A 22702-nucleotide genomic window follows, 5' to 3' on the forward strand; every position below is an offset into this window, starting at 1 on the left:
TGATTGTGTTTGCTCACACTAATGCAGAGGCCACAGCACAGGCATGGAGATCGGAGGATAGCGGTTCACAGTCAGTTCTCTGCTTGCGATGTCTGCAAGTCCAGTCCCAGGGGATCCGTGTGGACCCCAGGGATGGAATAACGTCATTAAGCATATGTATATATATATATACATATATATATGTATATATATATATACATATGCTTATGTATATATACACGTGTATATATATATGTATGCTTACATAAATATACTTAATACATGATATAATCTGAGTCTTGATTTTTTAAGTGCTAGTGACAAAAAGTAACTACATGCTAATGAAAAAGCAAGTTTGGCATGTTGTTTTGAAAGTAATGACAATTTGTATGTGTCCGTGTATGTGTATGCAAATAAGTGTGCAGGTCTAAGAAGGGCCTATACATGCCAATGCAGAGACCAGAGCAGAGGGCCTTGCTCTCCCTTTCCTTTCTTTTTTTATGGATTTTTATTGAGCTCCTCATTTTTCTCTGCTCACCTCCCTTCCTCTCCCCTCCCCTTCAACCCTCTCCCAAGGTCCCCATGCTCCCAGTTTACTCAGGAGATCTTGTCTTTTTCTACTTCCCATGTAGATTAGATCTATGGATATCTCTCTTAGGGTCCTCATTGTTGTCTAGGTTCTCTGGAATTGTGATTTGTGGGCTGGCTTTCTATGTTTAATGTTTTAAAACTACTTATGAGTGAGTACATGTGATAATTGTCTTTCTGGGTCTGGGTGACCTCACTCAAAATGAAGTTTTCTAGCTCCATCCATTTGCTTACAAATTTCAAGATGTTATTTTTTTCTGCTGTGTAGTTCTCCATTGTGTAAATGTATCTCATTTTCTTTATCCATTCTTCAGTCGAGGGGCATTTAGGTTGTTTCCAGGTTCTGGCTATGACAAACAATGCTGCTATGAACATAGCTGAGCACATGTCCTTGTGGCACGATTGAGCATCCTTTGGGTATATATACCCAAAGTAGTATTGCTGGTAGTTTTCTAATTTTCTGAGAAATCGCCACACTGACATCCAAAGGGGCTGTACCAGCTTGCATTCCTACCAGCAATGCAGAAGTGTTCCCTTTTCCCCTCAACCTCTCCAGCATAAGTTGTCATCAGTGTTTTTGATCTTGGCCATTCTTACAGGTGTAAGATGTAATCTCAGAGTTGTTTTGATTTGCATTTCTCTGATGACTAAGGATGTTGAACATTTCCTTAAGTGTCTTTCAGCCATTTTAGATTCTTCTGTCGAGAGTTCTCTGTTTAGGTCTGTACTCCATTTTTTTAAATTAGATTATTTGTTCCTTTGATGACCAATTTCTTGAGTTCTTTGTATATTTTGGAGATGAGACCTCTGTCTGATGTGGGGTTAGTGAAGATCTTTTCCCATTCTGTAGGCTGTCGTTTTGTCTTGTTGACCATGTCCTTTGCTTTACAGAAGCTTTTCAGTTTCAGGAGGTCCCATTTATCAATTGTTTCTCTCAGTGTCTGTGCTGCTGGGGTTATATTAAGGAAATGGTCTCCTGTACCAGTGTGTTCAAGTGTACCTCCCACTTTCTCTTCTATGGGATTCAGTGTGGCTGGATTTATGTTGAAGTCTTTGATCCATTTGGACTTCAGTTTTGTGCATGGTGTTAGATAGAATCTATTTTCATTCTTTTACATGTTGATATCCAGTTATGCCAGCATCATTTGTTATATATGCTTTCTTTTTTCCATTTGATATTTTTTGCTTCTTTGTCAAACATCAGGTGTTTGAAGGTGTGTAGATTAATATCTGGGTCTTTGATTTGGTTCCATTCATCCTCCTGTCTATTTTTATGCCAATACCAGGCTGTTTTCAGTACTCCTTTCTCTTTTTTGAAAAACAGTATTTATTGGGACTGGAGAGATGGCTTAGGGGTTAAGAACACTGGATGCTCTTCCAGAGGACCTGGATTCTGGAATCCGCATGGCAGCTCACAACTGTCTGTAATTCCAGTCCCAGGGGATCCCAAACACCTACTGACCTCCTTGTGTACCAGGCATCTGTGGAGTGTATAGATGTACATGCAGAAAAAACCCAGCCATAAACATAAAATATTTTAATGTTTTTTAAATTTTTATTTGTATTATTTTAATTATGTGTATGTGGGGTGGAGATATGTACACATGAATGTAAGAGCCCATGGGGGCCAAAGGTGTTAGATCCTCTAGCGTGGGGTCACAGGCAGTTGGGAGCCACCCAATGTGGGTGCTGGGAATCGAAACTCAGGCCCTTAACCACTCAGCCATCTCTCCATTCCCCCCAAAATATTTAAAAAACAAAAACCAAAAAAACCCATTATTTACATTTGGGGTCATGAGTGTGAGGGCCAGAAGTTAGCCTTCTAGAGTCTGTTCTCTCCAGCCTTTGGGTCCTGAAGAACAAACGCAGGGCATCATGTTTGGGGGCAAGCGTCTTCATCCCCGGGGTCATCTCACTACCAGTACGATACAAGCCCCACAACCTGGGAAACCAGACATGCCTGCTTACTCTTAATAAGCTATGCAAGACTTGACGGACAGTCTAGGTTTCTGTAATGAACCACTTCTATAGAAACCTGGGGTTTGTACAGGCTGTGATTCCAGGAGCATCCAAGATGGCTCGAACACATGCAGCCACATGGTTAGAGGTGGCAAGTTGGCACCTGCTGACATAATGAGTGTACAAAGTCAATACTATAAACCATCAACCTGCAAGCTTTCCTGCACCAGCTCATCCCTGTGTGTAGGCTCAATCCCTTCAGTATTAGGCTATAGAAGAAGCCACAAAAATATCTTGTATCAGAATGTTAGCCAACTATATATTATCCCTCCCCCCTTTTGGTAAATAGTTTTATATTACTTAAGGATAAGTAGTTCTATCCTTAGAATGCAAATAGTTTTTAAATTTCAGTGCCTGCTTCTAATTTCAGCACAGTGACTCTGAGTTCAGCTTGGACTACAGGATTGAAACGCAGTTTCAGAATTTATAAATTTTAAAAAGAGAGTGTTCCCTGGGCTGGAGAGATGGCTCAGCAGTTAAGATTGCTCGTCCAACAGACCTGAGTTCAATTCCCAGCACCCATATGGCAGCTCACAACTGTCTGTAACTCCAGTTCCAGGGGATCCGGCACCCTCTTCTGGCCTCAGCAGGCAGCAGCCACATGTGTGGTGCACAGACATGCAAGCAAAATACCACATACAAAAAACAAATTATTTTTTTTTAAAAAAAAGTGTGACCAACACAGACCCTCACTGGGAATTTGGGACTGGCTGCAATTCTGTGTCACGGCAGACCTGCTAGCTAGCCGTCCTGGGGAGTCACTGTAGGCTTTTCCTGCTATAATTCCGATGCCCACGCACGCCTCGCTTTCATTCATGCCCTCCGAAGACTGCGGAAACACATCTGCCCCAGGCACGCAGCCCTGCCGCCCAGAGCCTCCTGGTGGCGACCATGCGTCCCCTCTCCTGCTTGTGTGCCGCAGCATGCCACCACAGTGGGTACCAGGAAAACTGTTTTTTTTTTTAATTTTTTAATTTTTATTTTTTTATTTTATATTTATTATTTTTTTTAGGAAAACTGTGTGACTGGATGAGTATTTCTCAATGTTTGTGCATTCCAACATGTTAATAGACTATAAAGTCTGTCTAGGAAATATGAAAGAGCTTTTTTTTAGATTATGTTTATGCATTGGGCAAGTGGGAAGGTCAGGAGAGAACCTGCAAGAGTGGTCCTCCTTCTACTGTGTGGGTTCTCTGGAGCTGAAATCAGCTCACCAGGCTTTGCGGTGCATCCTCACCGGCGGCCATCACTTTTTCGTTGTGACAGAAAAGATTTTAAAGGATAAGGGTGGTTATTTCTTTTCAAAAAAGATGTATTTTTCTGTTTAACCACGTGTAGATGAGTGCTCCAGAGCCCTTGGGTTACGTGGAGCTGAGGTTACAGGCGGTTGTGAGCACCTCCCATGGGGTCAGAGCTCAGACGAGACCAGTGGCGCTCTTAGCCACTGAGCCCTCTCCAGCCCCCAAATATCATTTCTTTGTTTAATAAGTGTTATTTATTCATTTAGTTATTTATTTGATTTTTCGAATCAGGGTTTCTCTGTAGCTTTGGAGCCTGTCCTGGAACTAGCTCTATAGACCAGACTGGCCTTAAACTCACAGAGATCCTCCTGCCTCTGCCTCCCGAGTGCTGGGATTAAAGGTGTGCACCACCACCACCCTAATAAACTTTATTTATGTGATGGATGGGTGTTTTGCCTACATGTAACATGTAAGTTTATGTACCATCTGCATGCAATGCCCAGAGAAGCCAGAAGAGGGCGCTGTATCATCTGGTACTGGCAGTAAGGGCAGTTGTGAGCTGTCGTGGGTGTTTGGGAATCAAACCTAGGTCCTCTGGAAGAGCAGTCAGTGCTCTTAACTGCTGAGCCATCTCTCCAGACCATAAAACACTGTTTCTAAAGGTATCTCTCTGGTGTGTGTGTGTGTGTGTGTGTGTGTGTGTGGGTGTGTGTGTGTGTGTATGTATTGTGTGGGGTTTTGTTGTTTAAGTTTGAGGCCAGGCATTGTGATACACACTTGGAATCCCCTCGTATTAAAGCAGGAGGGTCCCTTCAGCCCACGTTGATTCCTGTACAGTTAGGTGACATGACCCAGCCCCCATCTCAGGCAGACGGATCAGACGAAGCGGTGTGCACCACCTGTCGCAAACACAAGACAGGTCAGTTCAGAACAAACGCTCGCCTCCCCTGCGTGTCCTCGCTCTCTGATGCTGTGAGGAAAATGTGCTGGAACACTAACCAAAGCCAGCTTAGGAAAGATGGGCTTTGTTCCGCTTTCAGGTTCCTTGAAGGGAGCTGAGGCGAGACCTCCAGGCAGGAAGCTGGAGGCCAGAGCTGAAGCCGAGACCGTGGAGGAGGCTGCTTACCGGCTTGATCGGTTCTCAGCCTCTTCTACAGCCTCACTAGACCGTCTGCCCAGGACTGGCAGCACCCACTGTAGGCGGGACACTCCCACATCAATCATTAACCAAGGAGATGCCCCACAGGCCAGTCTGACGGAGGCGATTCCTCACTCGGGGGTCACTCTTTTGGTTTGTGTCAAGTTGACAATCAATCAGCACCCTTACGCAACAGTGCCGCAGGTCCCGGGGTTCACCTGTTCCTAAGAGTAGAGGGTAACGTTTGCTGAAGGAACATGAAAGCGACCTGGATAGACAAACTTGCCGGGGGTGGGGGGCTCCAGAACAAAGACCAGCAATCAAATGTGGGAGCAGGTGTGGATGTGTGGGTACAGCATGGAGGGCGGGGTTTGGGTGCAGGCAGACCATGGGAAGGAAGTCCTCCTGCACCATCAGAGATGCAAGCATGGCTGCTTCTGCAGCCCTGGCGTGAATCCCTGTTTGCCGCTCCCATTGACTAGCTGAGTGAGCGCCGGGGATCTTCCTCATCTCTTCTTCACCTCTGAAATGGGGGTAGTGTGGCCTGCCTTCTGCGGGTCAGAGTTGACTGCTGGCATCTGGAGACAGAAGCACGTCTACCATATATGTGGAGCTACATATATGTGGAGCGGCATATATGTGGAGCTACATACATGTGGAGCTGCATATATATGTGGAGCTACATACATGTGGAGCTACAGAGGATTAGCAAGTCATAAAGTCAAGGCCGGGGCCTGTCCCCTCGCGCTCAGAAGACGAGCTCAGACTTCCTGTGGAAGGTGGCATTAGAGGGACACTTTTGTTTTCATTTTTAGTATTGATCTTTACTTTTTTATCTGTGTTTTTATTTATGGGTATTTGTGTGTAGACAAATGCCTTCAGTCTGAAACTGAACTGGGGGCCTCTAAAAGAACACATGCTCCCAACTGCCGAGCCATCTTCTCCGGCCATTTTCAGTGACTGATGGATTTTTTTTTTTTTTTTTTTTGGATATTTTCTGCCCTTCATCAAGATCCAACATGGCATTTCAAGTTTAAGCCAACATGTCCACATTCCAATCTGCAGAAAAAGAGAACAGCAAGAGACTGTACAGCTGCGGCCCATCACTCAACCGAGCGCAGCACCAATGCGGCCCGCGGGGCCACGTGATGATGGGGGGGGGAGGGAGGTTCATTTGTGCGTTAGTAAATACAGCTTGCTTGAAGACCAGAGGGTAAAACAGCCGCCCTAGGCCCGGCAGTGGCGGCACACACCTTGCATCCCAGCAGTCACCCTAGTTAGCCAGAGAGGCCGGGCGGCGGCGGCGGTGGCGCACACCTTTGATCCCAGCGCGCGAGAGGAATATAAGGCAGGATGAGGCAGAACTGTCTCCCAGTCTGAAGATTTCATAGAGGAAAGAGCTCTCTAGTGGCTTGGCTGCTTTGCTTTTCTGATCTTTAGGTTGAACCCCAATATGTGTCTCTGGCTTTTTATTATTTATGCTCCAACCAGGTGTAAGGAAAAAATGGAAGCCCAGTCAGCCATGTGCAGGGCTAGCATTTGGGAATTCTGTTACCAAGAACAGCGGCTATGTGGAATAACAATATCTGGCACCCAGCGACATTTGCGCTGTGAAGTTCAAGTAATTGCTCCAATAAAGATCTTAGACGATTTCCAGGCACATGGGAAGTTCCTGCTGAAGGCTGCTATATTATATGCCCTCCCATCAGCCCTGCCTCCTTGACCCTCGTCAAACAGAAGCCATCAAACTTTCTTTACTAAATTGACACTTTAGATTCCCAGCTAAGCCAAGGCCACAGTGGAGTCTCGCTAAGCCGTGGTCACAGACACCCATCAGTCAAGTCCCCCTAAGCTACGACCATGGCTACCCATCATAAGCTACGACCATGGCTACCCATCATAAGCTACAACCCCGTGTTTTGTAGGAATGGGTCTGCTCTGGCATTCTTGTTAGTCTCAATCATTGAGTAAGAAAACCCTGGAATGGAGTCAGTGGCTGGTGCGCGGTGCAGCATGGGGGTCTGCACCCACCATCAGCCACTCCTCTGCCAGGAGACTGCACAGGTATCTCTTCTTCCATGACACCCACTCAACTTTTTACGTTACTCCTTCTGAGAGGGTGCCATTGAGGCTTCTGTCACAAGAGATTGACGTTTCACCTGGCCCCCTGTGCAGGTTGGAAACTCATTTCACATATGACAATTTGGCTAGCGGCTCAGGCCCGTCTGGACTCTCAGAAACTTAATGTTGTTGCTCTCCCATTTTTAAGAGATTTTAAAAAGTGACTTGGGGCTGGAGAGATGGCTCAGTGAGCCGAGGAGATGTCTAAACTGGCAAAGGACTTGCCAAACTTGCATGAGGACCGGGGTCCTATCCCAGCACCCCCATAAGAAGCTCCATGTGGCTGTGTATGTCTGTAATTTCAATGCTGGGGGGTGGGGGAGGGAGGACAGAGACAGGCAGTTGCTGAGATTCCTTGTCAGGCCAGCAGCTTAGGAGAATCATCAAGCTCTAGGTTCAAGAACAACTCTGAAGCCGGTGGTGGAGCACGCCTTTAATCCCAGCACTCGGGAGGCAGAGGCAGGAGGATCTCTGTGAGTTCGAGACCAGCCTGGTCTACAAGAGCTAGCTCCAGGACAGGCTCTAAAGCTGCAGAGAAACCCTGTCTCGAAAAAACAAAAAACAACAACAAAAAAAAAGAACGACTCTGCCTCGAAATAAAAGGTGTGGTGGCGCACACCTTGAGTCCTAGCTCTTGGAGGCCAGAGTTCTCTTTCAGTCCAGTCTTTGCTGGTTCTGAGAATCTTGCTGGTTCAATCACGACTCAGCAAGGTTCGCTCAGGTCTGGTCTAGCCTTTTCAGGCCCACACCTGAGGCTACCCCAGGGCTGTACTCTGCCCCTCCCACGGCTCTTGCTCTCCTAGCGGGCCAAGTCCTTCCGTTTACGGGACCTCTGCCTGGTGAGCACTCGTCACCCCAGCTTCCATTCCCAAGGCTTTATTCAAATATTTCTTCTTCACTGGGGCTGAGAGATGGTTCAGCAGTTGTGAGCACTGACTGCTCGTCCAGAAGACTGAGGTTTGGACCCCTCCCCCCGGCACCCACACGGGGGCTCACAACAATCTGTAACTCCAGGCAGTCTTTATGATCTCCAGAGACACCAGACATGCACATGTCACACAGACATAGATTCAAGCAAAACACCCATACTCACAAAAGAAGTAAAATCAAAACCAGATTTTTTTTTTTTTTATTCTCTGCAAAACTTCTTCAGTGTCTCCCTCACTTCTCAAAGCCACACCCGGTCCATCTGCACGTGTTAGCGCAAACTGGGGAAACGGCTTGAAGTGCTAAAAGGAGGCTCCCCGCTGATTCTAGTACCTACGTAAAAGCCAAGCCTGTGATCTGTGCAATGTGGGGACAGAGACAGGCGGATCCCTCGGATCCCTCGGGGCCTCTAGGGAGAGCCAGATCTCAGCGAGAGGAGGGACTGGGAGCTAATGCAGGCATGCAGCGTTCCAGTTTAACCAGATGAGTCTGTGACCGGATGGGGATGACTGTACAACAGTGTAAACCAATTTACCACCGCGGAGTAAGTTGTTTAATAGCAGCTCGTATCTCTAAGCAGCAAACGTTCCACACAGACGTGTCTGGGCCGTGTCTGTTATGTTCTCTTGGCGTTGCATGCTATTCAGCACCCACATACACAGCCCTCGCCCCATCATCACCGTTTATTTACCCCAGCCCAGAACGATGCGTGGCGCCCCTGAGCCAGGGCTGCGCCCCTGAGCCAGGTCTGCGCCCCGGAGCCAGGGCTGTGCTCTGTTTTTTTGTCTGTAATACCCTGACGCATTTTGCTCACGTTTACTGCAGCCCTCTGAAGGTGGTCATTCTGGACCCGACGGCCACATTCCACACACGTTTGGACAGCACGTTTTTATCATTTGCTAGAGATAGAGTCTTGCTGGTCTTACACTCTTAGACTCAAGTAACCTCCTGATCTCCCGAGTAGCTGATGTTACAGGTATGTATCACTATGTCAGATTTAAATGACAGAAATCAAGAATGGCTTAATTCTACGACTTGCCAAATTTAGCAGTATGTTTTGTTGGCAGCAGTTGGTTTTTTTTTCTTTCTTTCTTTCTTTTTTTTTTTGGTTTTTTGAGACAGGTTTTCTCTGTGGCTTTGGAGCCTGTCCTGGAACTAGCTCTTGTAGACCAGGCTGGTCTCGAACTCACAGAGATCCGCCTGCCTCTGCCTCCTGAGTGCTGGGATTAAAGGCGTGCGCCACCACCGCCCGGCTAGCAGTTGGTTTTTTGACCCAATCTTGTAATGCAATGGTCAGTACAAGCAATTTTGGATTGCATCCAATGCACAGAGGACCTCGTTATCAGGGCTCCCTTGATGACAGCTGCAGGGGTATCTGATCACGAATGCCTGTGATCAAAGCATCCAGAGTCGGTGTCCTAAAACCCCACACAAACTCGACACTCACTGCTGCAGTAGTAGACAGATGGTTAAGGACATTTATTATAGTTAACTTACCAAACTCACATTTGCTTTTTAAAAACTATATTTGAGCTCAGTATTTTACGTACAAAATTTTTTTTGCACAGTTCACTTCTTTCCGACAGAGGTAAAATATCGCCTGTGTTTGCTCTTTTCCCATCATTCCGCTGCTCTGACGTGACCCTGTCATGTCAATCCGGTGCTAGTCAAAGGTTACACTTCTCTCTCCGGCAGCCTTTCCCGCATTTTACTTTCTCTCTTTATGTTCTCGAGCATAGCTTCGAGGTCTGGAGTATTCATTTCCAAGATCCACAACAATCACCTCTTTAGAAAACGTCACTCCTTTCAGAGGTCTTTTTTGGCTTTCAATAACTGAAGGAGTTAAGGTGACATGCGTGGGTGTTCTCTCAACGATCTCACCCTGCAACGAGAACGGGACAGACCATAGAAGTGACCCACCTGAAGCACATTTGAAGCATTCAAAGGCACGTTGTGAAGGAGAAATAGAAAAAGTATTTTCGAATGGTAGAGGCGGCAGTGACGATCCACCGCGTGTGGCTGCCAGATTCCCCTGGCTGGAGAAACATGGACTCCTCTGGCCTAATTTGATGGCATAGAGTCAAAGCTGAGAGCAATATGGGCCCGCAGTCTGTCTCCGATAGGGTATGGAGATAGGTGGGAGCTCGTGAAGGTTCTGGAAGTGTTTGTGTACCAATGCCAAGAATCCCAAGATCGCAGCAAGGACAGCAGGCTGGTCCTGTGCTCAGCAGCAGTGGGGCAGCAGACACACATCTCAGTTTTCCATGTGTCATGAAGTTTAGTTCCTAGATAGCTTCCAGGGACTTTTATAGCTCTAAGGTCCCAGGAGTATAAGAAAAACAAAATGAAGGGAAATGTTAAGAAAAATAGGAATATAAGAATGAAAGATGAGAGGTTGGAGAGATGGTTCAGCGGTTAAGAGCGCTGCCGGCCATACCAGAGGTCCCGAGTTCAATTCCTAGCAACCACGTGCTGGCTCACAGCCATCTGTAATGAGACCTGGTGCTCTTTTCTGGCCTGCAGGCACACACAGAGGCAGAAGATCATATATATATATATATATATATATATATATATATATATATATATATATATAATAAATAATTTTTTAAAAAAATGAAAGATTAAAATGAAAAGCCTCCAGCTTGACAATGCCTTATCTAATTATTGTCTCTACATGGGTGACTCTCCTCATCAGACCTAAACGACCCCGAGAACAGAACACATGTCACCTTGTAGGCGGTTTCTCTAACATTCGCAGACTCGAATATCTGTCTGTTTTTGTCCTCTTCTGAATCGAAGTTGTCTCTTAAGTGTGGGGCCGTGGCTTCCTTACTCTGTCTTTGGACAAGAATGCCAGGTCTCACGGGCATGTCCATGTTTACGAAGTGCAGTAGGACCCTGGGAAAATCAACAGTTTTTTAAAAATTCATGCATCTTAGTCAACATTACCATGTATAGAAATATCCAGATGTACTTTATTTGGTGTGTGTGTGTGTGTGTGTGTGTGTGTGTGCTGATTGGATGTGTACAGAGGTCAGAGGCTGTTAGTTGTCATCTGATGTCACACTTGTTCCCCATGTGGTTTGGGGCATCCCCTCAACCTGAAGCTCACAGTTCATCTGGGCTGGCTGGGATCTGCCTGTTTCTGCCCCCAGCTGGGGTTACAGGTGTTGCAGTCACACTTGGCTTTCTATGTGAGTGCTGGAGAAGCCAAACACGGGTTGTCATGCCCCAGCAGCAGCCGCCTGCCCACTGAGCCCCAACCCCAGGCTCACTTGTCTTGATCCTCAGGTTTGTTCATCTCCACATTAGCAGCTAAACAATCTTCACCTTCGTTCTCATCAGTACAAAGTAGATTCACTGGCTCTTCATTATTGCCTTTGAAACTAAAAATAACAATGAAAAACCGGTACAGAAGATGCTAAGGTATGGTATGGGACTTTTACTTCTAAACAGGGCATTGGCACTTTTAAAACCCAGAAGCAGAAGTAGTAACTAGTTGCTACATTGCTTATTCTATTTTATTTGGGTTTCTGAGACAGGGTCTCTCAGAACCTAGGTTGATCTTGAAGTCTCTGTGTAATAAATAACAACCTTGAATTCCTAATCCTGCTTCCACCTCCCAAATTCTGGAATTACACGTGTGTGCACCAGCTTGCCTTTCCCTTGTTTTATTTAAAACGACTATATGTTATTTCTAGATATACTTGCTACTGTAACTTGAAGCCGGTTCCCAGATCGCCATCATAGGTGTATACCATTTATATAAAAACACTGCCAATAAAAGGAGGATACAAATGAAGCAGATAAGGAGGATGATGAAGAACGTGATGGTTGTGGTCTCAAAGACCAAAGGGTTCGATTTCGAAGTCTCATCCATTTTCCCATCCTCATTTTGTCCAAACATTCTTTTCCAGCCCAGTTTGAATGCAGATTTCTTGTTCTTTATGTTTTCTAGAAAGAGAAGGATAAAAGAATGTTTTCACTGTGTTGCTCTGCTCTGGCGAGTCTTGCAGAGGTTGCCTGGCTTCTTTTGGTGGAAGTGACTCACGCTGCCTAATTTCTCTTCATAAAGGCAGTAAGGGGCTGCGGTGGCCAGAGGGGAGACTGAGCTGGGACACGCTGCTCACTCAGCTCACCTCCCCTCACCCCAAAATTGCCAAAAACCCAAAGGAGAGAGGACTTGGAGCAGCTGGAGACGGACCCAGCTCTCCATTGTCTCTTCAGTGACATCACAGAGCCACGGAACTGTTGTGCTAGAGCAGGAGGCCACTGCCCTCTCTGTGGGCTGTGGAGTACAGCCGTCCTCTGAGGGGCCAGGTGGAGGTCACTGGGCACTGTCTTGGCCATGTTTTAGACCAGGATTTTCCAGATCCCAGCTTTCTTCTCCTGACTCAAGCCTCATTGATTGAATTCTTCTCATGGATGTGATCAGCCGACCCATCTTCCTACAAAAATCCCCTTCTACAGATCTGTGTACTCCTAAGGATTTTTCTCCAGAAGGAATGGCCTGCGTTCTTCATCCCGTCTACTGTGCTGGCCTCCTGGACTCTCAGCCAGGTGCTGTCCAGGCCACAGCTCAAGGACGCAGGACTAGAACAGGATGCTCAGTCAGAAGATGAGCTCAGGCCCCAGGAGTTCAGTGATGTCCGTGACAGGGAGGACAATGCTAGAACTGGATTTTCCTATATGAAAGCAAGTTTGAGAAAGGTGGTGGCACAGGCCGGCAATCCTGGTCTGATGGGGAGCCTCCTTCAGCCAAATGGCCTTTAAGAGGCTGGACCAGGTGGGGCCATGACTTTTGGGTTCCCAGAAAGCCACTGTCCTGCCCAACTTGTTCTTTCTCTCTTCTTCCCGCACTCTACACCTTGAGATTGAACCCCGTTCCTGTTCCGTGAGTTTTCTCCCTTAGTACAGTCCTTAGAATACACCATTTTGGAGTCAGCTTGGATTATTTGACTTGTGCTCCCCCCTTTATGCACTCAGCTTCATCTGGCGGCCAACCCAAAGTTGGGCCAAGTCCATGCTTGCTCTTCAGGATGCCCAGGCCCCCCACAGTGCTCCCGTTTCACTAGCTCAGTGTGTTTCCTGCTGGCACTGGCAACCCACCCACCACCCCTCTCATTTGTCCCTTTTAACTGGTCCCATCTCAAATGTGCCACTGCTTCTCCAGCCAGTGATCCCTGAGGATCATAGTCCGCAATTTGGGACTGATGGAAAGTTTTGGGCTTTCTCCTTATTCAAGTCACCAACTCTTGGAATCACTTTGACCATCCTTAATAACTGCTCTTAATTTGTTAAAAAAAGAGGATACTTTTCAGTACCTAAGTAAGCAACACATGTTGTTCAATGCTGCTTGCATCTCTCAGACATGCGTCCCCAACTGCAACACCTGCTCCAGTTTGCTGTAATTGACTTACAGGAGGTAAGATCTGAAAAACTACAAAATTGCTGATAATGTATTCATCTTGGAGTTTAATAATTATTTTATTTATGCTATGAATGGTATTCTGCAAAGCTTATGTGATTTTTCTTATACATCTGTTTATTTGATTTTAGGGATTAGTTTTATTTTTCATATTATTTCATTAAGAAAATGGTTTAATAACAGAGCCAAAAATGAGGCACTTATAAAAAATGATATAGTCTTTAGAGACTAATAATAAACAGCTAGTTTTAAAAATCAATACTATGAAGAGGGATAGCATCAGTTTGACAAACAAAATTCAGTCAATGTCAAAGGGTGCTAAAACATTATCTGAAAAAAAATTGTACTTCTACATTTAATAATCAAAATCTGTTTAAAAGTTATGATAAATTAATGGATAAGGCATCTCTCCAAAAAGGTAATATACACTCCATCAAAATTATGTTCAACAATGAGATGTTATCTTTACTGGACAAGTTTCATACTTTAAAATCCTCAATGAGGGCATTAAAACAAAACACTGGACAGAAGATTCAGATTTTACAAAAGGCAGCAGTAGAAACATTTTAAAAGATTTTAAAAAATCATCAAAACTGATGAGCAGGGACAAAGGTACAGGACAGAATTTAGCCTCATCAGTACGTGCCAGACTCTGGGATGACTTACCCAGAGTTTTAACTGCCTATTTGGTAATATCCTCAGAGTGATCATCTGGCACAGAGTACCCTAAGGTAGTCAAAAAATACATATAGTAACCTATAGGTATGAGCTATCTTAAAACAAAAAACAAACAAGCAATAGTATCTTACAGACTACATTCGCCATTTGTTAGGGAAATGGTGAAACCATCAGCTTCAAGCAATAAGGCTACCCCACACAATTGTTTTCAATTAATCTCAGCAGTCCTACAAGATGGACCTCAGCTACATTAAAAAATGTTATTAATAAAAAGAGGCAAAAAATTTAAAACAACAGGAAAAAGCAAAAGGAGTTGAGACTTCCCAAGATAAAACTCTTGGTGAGGGCCATTACTCTGATCCTCGGGACCAGGCTAGCTACAACAAACACACCTTGTCCCTATGTAGCACAGCAGCTTTAAATGCTTGGGACAGGATTCAGGAACTAGAAAAAAAAATTGAAGCATATATTAGCGTTAAACAGGACCAAAGAGAACCCTTTAGTGACTTTTTGCAAAGATTAACTTAGGCTGTACAAGTAGGAGTAACAGACCCGGAAGCTAGATGAGTACTTATTAAATCTTTGGCTTTTGAAAATTCCAACTTAAAATGCAAAAAGATTCTTGGGCTTTTAAAGGTCAGATCAGCACCAACAGGAAAGGAATCTTGCTCACAATAAATGTTGAGACATTTGACTGTAGTACTGAGGTTTGGGTAGGAGAAGTGATTTCCAATGGTGTGAGGAAACACCAAATTGCCAAATGTTTTAATTGTGGTAAAAATAGGGCATCTAAAAATGGACTGTAGTGCCGGGCGGTGGTGGCGCACGCCTTTAATCCCAGCACTCGGGAGGCAGAGGCAGGCGGATCTCTGTGAGTTCGAGACCAGCCTGGTCTACAAGAGCTAGTTCCAGGACAGACTCCAAAGCTACAGAGAAACCCTGTCTCGAAAAACCAAAAAAAAAAAAAAAAAAAAAAAAAAAAAAAAAAAAAAAAAAAATGGACTGTAGTAAAAAAAAATCCTAAAACATAATGTCTTCTCTAAAAACGGCAAAAATAGGGGGACCCAGTCTTCTGGTATATGTAAGAGATGTTGCAAAGGCTGACATTGGACCAGTAAATGTAGAACAACAAAAGACAGACAAGGAAAATCAATACCATCAGGAAACTCCTTGGGTGGCCTCTCTCAAGCCCCCATGTCTAATGTGGTCCAGTCATTCCCAGTCACTGTGGAAAACATGTCTCACCAAAAAATTAAACAATCCAGTTCCTATTGTAAAAAAACATATTATTCTTGATAATAAAATAGACATAGAAAATAAATCAAAAACTTCAGCAAAAAGAAAAATGTATATTTTGGCAGACATCTATAAATGATCAAAGACCAAAGCTAAAAATGCATATAAATGACATTGTAATTAAAGAATTAATAGACACAGATAGAGATGTGAGTATCATTACTTCAAAATCTTGGCATATGAATTGGCCTCTTCAAGAAGTAAATATTCAATTCCTAGGAACTGGAACCCTATTTCAAGTAAAACAAAGCACAAGATGGGTTGAATGCGTAGGGCCAAAAGGATGAAAAGGAAGGCTGAGGTCATATATAGCTAATATTGCAGTAAATTTATGGGGTTGTGATTTATTGCAGCAATGAAATACCCAGATTAACATTCCTGTAATCCCCCCACAAGAAAAAAACCTGTCAACAAATGGTGCCCAAAAAAACCATGCCATTTTAAAATGTTGGCTTTCTGTGCTGAAGCTTGCTTGCTGGCAGGGACCTTGAAATGCCATAAAGTTGTGGCAATAAACATGGCTACAGCCGGTACCTTCTCCATGAGGCTAGAATCTCAGAAAGCTAAGGAATGGGCTGGATCCAGCTGACAAAGCCATGGCTTTAATCCTCTCCATATTGCTTAGCAAATTAAAGACTCATGTGGTCAGAAAAAGAGAGAGAGAGAGATACAGTAAAGATAGATTCAAAGATGAAAAAACATCTAAATAGTTTATTATGTGTTAAAAATATATACAAACTTGGGAAAGTAAAGAAAAAGGTTAAAGTCCTTAAAATAAAAAAGAAAGAGAGTGGTTGGGTGTGGTTGTACACACCTTTAACCCCAGCACTTGGGAGGCAGAGGCAGGAAGATCTCTGTGAGTTTAAGGACAACATGGTCTACAGTGAGTGCCAGGACAGCCAAAGATACACAGAGAAAACCTAGTCTCAAAAAGCCAAAAATTAAAAGTAAAAGTAAAAGAAATAGAGATTAAACTAAAGCCATGTAAAGATGAAAAATACACAGAGTCTGGATACGGTATGTTATTATATTCTCTTTGAATTGTTTGAATGCTGAGGAAGGAGCAACAGCTGATAAAAGATATTTGTTTATAAATGATGCTGAATTAATCCAAGATAGGTATTTTGAAAATACCTTGACTTTAAAATTAAAGTTAAAAGATATGTTACTTTGGAGAAGAGGTTTTGCTTTTGTTTCCACAGAAAATGAGAGGCTATGGATTCATTCTGAGTTAAGAAAAATCAGGTTTGATCAAGAAAGACCACCTGAGAAATCCCCATTAGGAACAGATGGCCCAGATATCAGAGTTCTATATCCAGAACAGATTCAAGACTGCTTCCTGAGATGATCAAGCCTCACAGGATACCACAGTCAGGACTTGATCATAATTCTAAATTTTCTTTAGGTTCCCATAAGATTATCAGCGCCCCCAACCAGCAGGAAGTAGCTTGGAAAACTATGCCCACATTCCCAAAAAATGGACTACGGATATTTTCCTTTGTTTAGAATGTTGGTTACAAGTTGTTATGGATAATGGTCAGGAGAAAAGCTAAACAAAGGATATTAGATTCAGAGTTCTTTTTATTTAAAAAAAAAGAGGGGGAAATGGTGTGAGACAAATGTCTATATTCTGTCAATTATATTTTAAATAAATGCTGTTGGCCAGTAGCCAGGCAGGAAGTATAGGTGAGACAACCAGACAGGAAGTAGAGGCGGGTCAATGAAAGCAGAGAATTCTGGGAAGAGGAAGCTCTGTCTGCAGTCCTGATCTGACTACAGAAGCAGCAAGATGTGACTGCCCCACTGAATAAGGTACCGAGCCACATGGATAACACAGATAAAAATAATGGCTAATAATAGCCTATATAAGTTATAAGAGTTAATAAGAAGCCTGAGCAAATGGGCCAATCAGTTTATAACTAATGTAGACCTCTGTGTGATTTCTTTGGGACAATGATTGCAGGAACTGGGCAGGACAGAAAACTCAGACAACACTCATGTTTCTATAAAGGATATTATAAGGTATTATAAACAAAGGTCACCAGCCATTCAGGCTGTACAAAAACACAAAACAACTTCAGAGGTTCCACCAATATGGGTTAAACAATGGCCTTTAACAGAAGACAAACTGCAGTCTTTAAAACAGCCAGTATAAAAACAGCTAGATGCTCACCATATTAGTCAACCAGCCCATAAAATTCTCCTGTATTTGTTGTTAAAAAAGAAATCTGGAAAAATGGAGAATGGTGATAGATCTAAGAGCTGTCAACAAGGTAATTCAACCTATGGGTTGTCTACAATCTGGAATTCTTCTGCCTTCTCTATTACCAAAAGGATGGTCTCTTATAGGTATTGATTTAAAAGATTGTTTCTTCACTATACCTTTACAAAAAGAGGGCAGAAAAATTTGCCTTCACAGTGCCTACTTATAATAATTCTTAGCCTACCAGGAAATACCAATGAACCATCCTCCCACAGGGAATGCTCAATAGACCCACCCTATACCAATACTTTGTCAGTCAGCCATTCAAAATAATATGTAAACAATTTCCTAAGTCTATAATTTACCATTACACGAATGACATTTTGCTATCTCATTCAAATGCAGATACTTTAAAAAATGTTTAAAAAAATAAAAAATTTTGCCTAAATGGAGATTACAAATTGCTCCTAAAAAAATACAAAGAGATTTTGTCAATTACCTAGGTTACAAAATAGGTTTACAAAAATTAAAACAAAAGGCACAAATTAGGAGAGACTGATTGCAGATTCTTTATGACTTTCAAAGATTGTTAGGAGACATTTCCAGTCTATGACTGGCTGTTGGGATAACACATGATCAAATAATTCAAACAAAACCTTAGATAGTATAAAAGACTTAAATAGTCCCCAAAAATTAACAGCTAAAACAAAAAATGATGATTGTTAAAAATTAATTATAGGAGGCATATGTGGATAGGGTAAATCCAAATTTTAACTGTATTCTAGTCATATTGCCTTCCAAAGTTTCCTCTACAGAAATTTTAATGCAGAAGAAAGATATTATCTTAAAATGGATCTTTTTACCACATAAACCAAATAAAAAATTAAAACTTATGTAAAAGAGGTCTCTAAATTAGTTATAGAAAAATTGAGACTTTGTCGACTAGCAGGTATAGACCCAGCAGAGATTGTAGGGCCTTTTACTACTGATAAAATTTAAAAATTATAAGAAGATGGGGCTGGAGAGATGGCTCAGAGGTTAAAAGCACTGGCTGCTCTTCCAGAGGTCCTGAGTTCGATTCCCAGCAACCACATGGAGGCTCACAACCATCTGTAATGAGATTTGGTATACAAGTATACATGCAAGCAGAACACTGTATATGTAATAAGTAAATAAATCTTAAAAAAATTGTAAAAAGACATTAAACCATGGCAAAGAGCTTGTGTTAATTTTTTGGGAAAAATTAATAATAATTAGCCCCCAAACAATAAAATTAACCTAATAAAAAACTACTTAAATTCTTCCCCAAATTGTACAATGAGACACCAACAACTGGAGCCCACACATTTTATACTGATGCAAATAAATAATAAAAGGCAGGTTACAAATCAAAAAACATAAGATAAAACAAAGCCCTTATAAGCTCAGTGAGGTTGTAGTCACCAGAGCCCAGCCAAATATGCCTGCTTCAAAACTTACTCGGGGCAGAATATTACGGTCAGTGCAGCAGAAACACAAAAGGATTGCAAGGGAGCACTAGCAGGAGAGATGGCAGTGTTGAAGAGCACTAGCCGGAGAGATGGCAGTGTTGAGGGAGCACTAGCCGGAGAGATGGCAGTGTTGAGGGAGCACTAGCAGGAGAAATGGCAGCGTTGAGGGAATACTAGCCAGAGAGATGGCAGCATTAAGGGAGCACTAGCCAGGGAGATGGCAGTGTTGAGGGAGCACTAGCTGGAGAGATGGCAGAGTTGAGGGAGCAATAGCTGGAGAGATGGCATTGTTGAGGGAGCAATAGCTGGAGAGATGGCAGTGTTGAGGGCACTGGCTGCTCTTTTCTGAGGACTGGAGTTCCATTTCCAGCACCCACATCAGGCAGCTCCAGCTCCATGGAACCCCACTGCCTGTTCTGCACCCACACGAACACACACGCATACACACACTTAAGACAATAAAAAGCTGGGTGGTGGTGGTGGCTCACGCCTTTAATCCCAGCACTTGGGAGGCAGAGGCAGGTGGATCTGTGTGAGTTCGAGGCCAGCCTGGTCTACAGAGTGAGTTCCAGCACAGCCAGGGATACACAGAGAAACCCCATCTTGAAAAAAATGAATTTTAAAAAAAGAGAATAGCATAAAACTTAATGCTAAAAAATTGGCTATTTTGGACGGAATAAGAAAATTCCAAGAACACAAAAGCTTTTATCTCTAAATCATGAAGGATCAGAAAATCTGGGTAAATCTACAGTGAGACTAAATCAGCAGCAGAAAACATCCCCACAAAGATGGTCCAGTGACATAGCTTCACTTGGGAATTCTACCAAATCCTCCTCACAGCATCCGCAAGAATCAGAGAGGACACAATTCTGTGAGACTGGCATTGCCCTGTGTTCTGTACAGAGGATGGTCGGCAATACTCACTCTTCCTTCTTAAGTGAGTGAGCTTATTAATAGCATAGCAAGCAAAATAGCAGGCAGCAGATAGAAGTAGTAGGTGGACCAATAGACATCACCAAAGTAGGCACTTGCCACATCCAGCAGGGCTGACTGGGAAGGCCACGGACAATCAAGCTGGAGTCCTGGGCAGGGCAACGGGAAAGTTGGCTTCCCATTCTCAATGCAGACATTTTTTTTTTTACTGTAAATATTGTTTACTCCACTGTACATCCCAAACCCCCTTCAGAACACAAATGAGAATCTTAGCATCCTAATCCCAGAGAAACAGCTTGTGCAAATCCTAGGATGTCGTATCATGCAGAGAGGCTCCCTAGACTGTAGAATTACAGATCTTTCTGTGAAGTACTGCAGGTAGCCCCCTCTTCATCTGTCCAAATGCTCCTCTTGTTATTTACCCTTCCAAAAGTGACTCAGCCATCTTGAGCTTTTGCCACACTGTAATTAGGTCTTAGTTCTGGTCACCTGTACATGGGTGATCAGTTACTGGGAGCTTCTAAGCCAGCAGCATGCAAATTCTACTGCATTCCCATTCCATCTGTAGCTTTTCTTAAAAAACAAATTTCTAAACTATACCTTAGCTGTTACTGATTCTGTAAAACTTTACAATGTAGATGACAAGCAAGACCTCCAAATTTCCCTTTCTAAGGAGGGTCTGATTAATTCTGATACTTGGAGTGCCAGGCATGTAACTAACTGCTACTCTATCTCAATGAACATTTTATTTATTTATTTATTTATTTATTTATTTATTTATTTATTTATTTGGTTTTTTGAGACAGGGTTTCTCTGCAGCTTTAGAGCCTGTCCTGGAGCTAGCTCTTGTAGACCAGGCTGGTCTCGAACTCACAGAGATCCGCCTGCCTCTGCCTCCCGAGTGCTGGGATTAAAGGCGTGCGCCACCACCGCCTGGCTCAATGAACATTTAAGACAACAGCAATTGACTGGGTGTTCCTCCACAGTCAATGCAGACATTTTAATACCAAGAGATAAACACCGGCTGCACTGCCAGAAACGACTTTCCTTCTAGCTGTCCCCAAAGGTGTGATGTTTTCAATACCCTCAGCTACTCTCCTTTCTCTCGGCCACAGAGTTACTGGTCCAGCCTGCCCAAGACAGGGGGCCTTGGAGGACATCTGAAGTAAACATGCTGGAGTCTGGGAGAAGAGGGCTGTCCTTAATCCCAGAGTCCCTTTTTGGTAAGCACATGGCAATTCACCAATGTAATTTAGATTGTATTCGTCCCTTGCATTGTTTATATTTTGTTATGGAACATTAAAAAAATACCTATTAGGTTGTTTCATAACAGTTTTTAAAAGATTTATTTTTTTAAACTTTTACTATTTTTATTCTCTCTCTCTCTCTCTCTCTCTCTCTCTCTCTCTCTCTCTCTCTCTCTCTCTCTCTCTCTCTCTCTCTCTCCTCGTGTGTGTGTGTGTGTAGCCCAGGGAAGTTGGATCCCCTGGAGTTGGAGTTATAAGCGGTTGTGGGCCACCTGATGGAGGTGCCAGGATTTGAAGTCTAGTCTTCTGTGCTCTTCTGGAAGAGCAGTGCATGCTCTTAACCACTAAGTGAATACTCCAGCCCCATTTGTTTTATTTTGTATGTGTGTTTGCCTGTATGTGTGTGTTTCACAAGTGTGCAGTACCCACAGCGGCCAGAAGAGGCACCAGATCCCCTGAAACTGGTGTTACAGTGGTTGTGAGCTGCCTGATAGTGGGTGCTGGGAAGTGAACCAGTTCTGGGTCCTCTGAAAGAGTGGCAAGTGCTCTTAACTGCTAAGCCATCTCTCTAGCCCCTTTGTAAAAACAAAACAAAACAAAAAAACTTTTATTAATATAATTAGCATGAAAGACAGAAGGTGGATTGATTAAAGCAAGAATGAGTTTTTTGCTAAGGCCTTGTTGCTGTTAGAGCTTCATTCTCTCTTCTGTCTGGTTAGCGAGGCTGTGGCATCAGCTGCAAGACCCGGCCCCTTCAGTGTCTTTAATCTGTTTTAACCCTAATCTTTTAACTCACATTTGGTTTTTATCATTGTTTTGTTTTGAGACAGGGTGTGAGGGCCCACAGTTGTGAGCCTGTTCCACCTTGACTGGAGGTCAGAGAGTTTGAGCTTATATTTGCTCTCTCCAAGTAGGCGTGGCTTCAAACGAGAGATTCTGACCTAGGGTGTGGTTGGTCAGTGTTTTGGATATAGAGGTGGATCCACCTGGACCAAAGGTCGGAGAATTCAAGTCTATTCCTTCTTTCCTGGTAATAAAGCCCGCTGCACCTCCTCTCCTTTTGGAGTAAAGTATATAAGCGTGTGGAAAATAAACGAGGCAGATTCAGAATTCACTGAATGTCCCTCCCGATGCTATTCTGTGCCTCTGTCTCTTATTTCTCTCATACCTCTGTTCCTTTTGCTTAATAATTCTAATCCTCACGCACTTACCCTGGAGTGTACGCATTTTGCTGAAGCTGATCTTCGACTATGGGTCTCACTGCAGCCCTAGGCCTGGAACTCACTACACTGTCCAGGTTTGCCTTGAACTTGCAGAGATCTCCCTGCCCAACCCCTGTCAGTAGAGGTGTGTGTCATTAGTAGAGGTGTGTGTCATTACTGCTTAGTGTCCCTCCTACCAGTTTTGCCAT

The 22702-nt window shown here is 43.5% G+C and overlaps 1 protein-coding gene across 1 annotated transcript; it reads right to left on the reverse strand.

The window, feature by feature from the left end:
- Window positions 1–9721: 9721 nt before the first annotated feature.
- On the reverse strand, window positions 9722–11923 carry C1H2orf74 (chromosome 1 C2orf74 homolog). The gene is made up of 4 exons (XM_038345412.1): window positions 11775–11923; window positions 11292–11402; window positions 10746–10914; window positions 9722–9895 (listed from the first exon to the last, which is right to left on the reverse strand). The coding sequence occupies exons 1-4, from the start codon at window positions 11921–11923 to the stop codon at window positions 9722–9724; spliced, it is 603 nt and encodes a 200-aa protein (XP_038201340.1).
- Between the last annotated feature and the right edge of the window lie 10779 nt (window positions 11924–22702).

This window comes from Arvicola amphibius, chromosome 1 (genome assembly GCF_903992535.2).
Source record: "Arvicola amphibius chromosome 1, mArvAmp1.2, whole genome shotgun sequence".
NCBI classification, from domain to species: Eukaryota; Metazoa; Chordata; class Mammalia; order Rodentia; family Cricetidae; genus Arvicola; species Arvicola amphibius.

What these genes read in the sequence shown, in the direction of transcription:
- C1H2orf74 (XM_038345412.1), bottom strand. Translation starts at nt 11,923, where the DNA reads ATGTTTGGACAAAATGAGGATGGGAAAATGGATGAGACTTCGAAATCG. An exon ending in AAACCTGAGGATCAAGACAA is followed by an intron (nt 10,915 to 11,291) that starts GTGAGCCTGGGG and finishes TGATTTTCCCAG; the next exon opens with GGTCCTACTGCACTTCGTAA. An exon ending in TTAGAGAAACCGCCTACAAG is followed by an intron (nt 9,896 to 10,745) that starts GTGACATGTGTT and finishes TTCTCGTTGCAG; the next exon opens with GGTGAGATCGTTGAGAGAAC.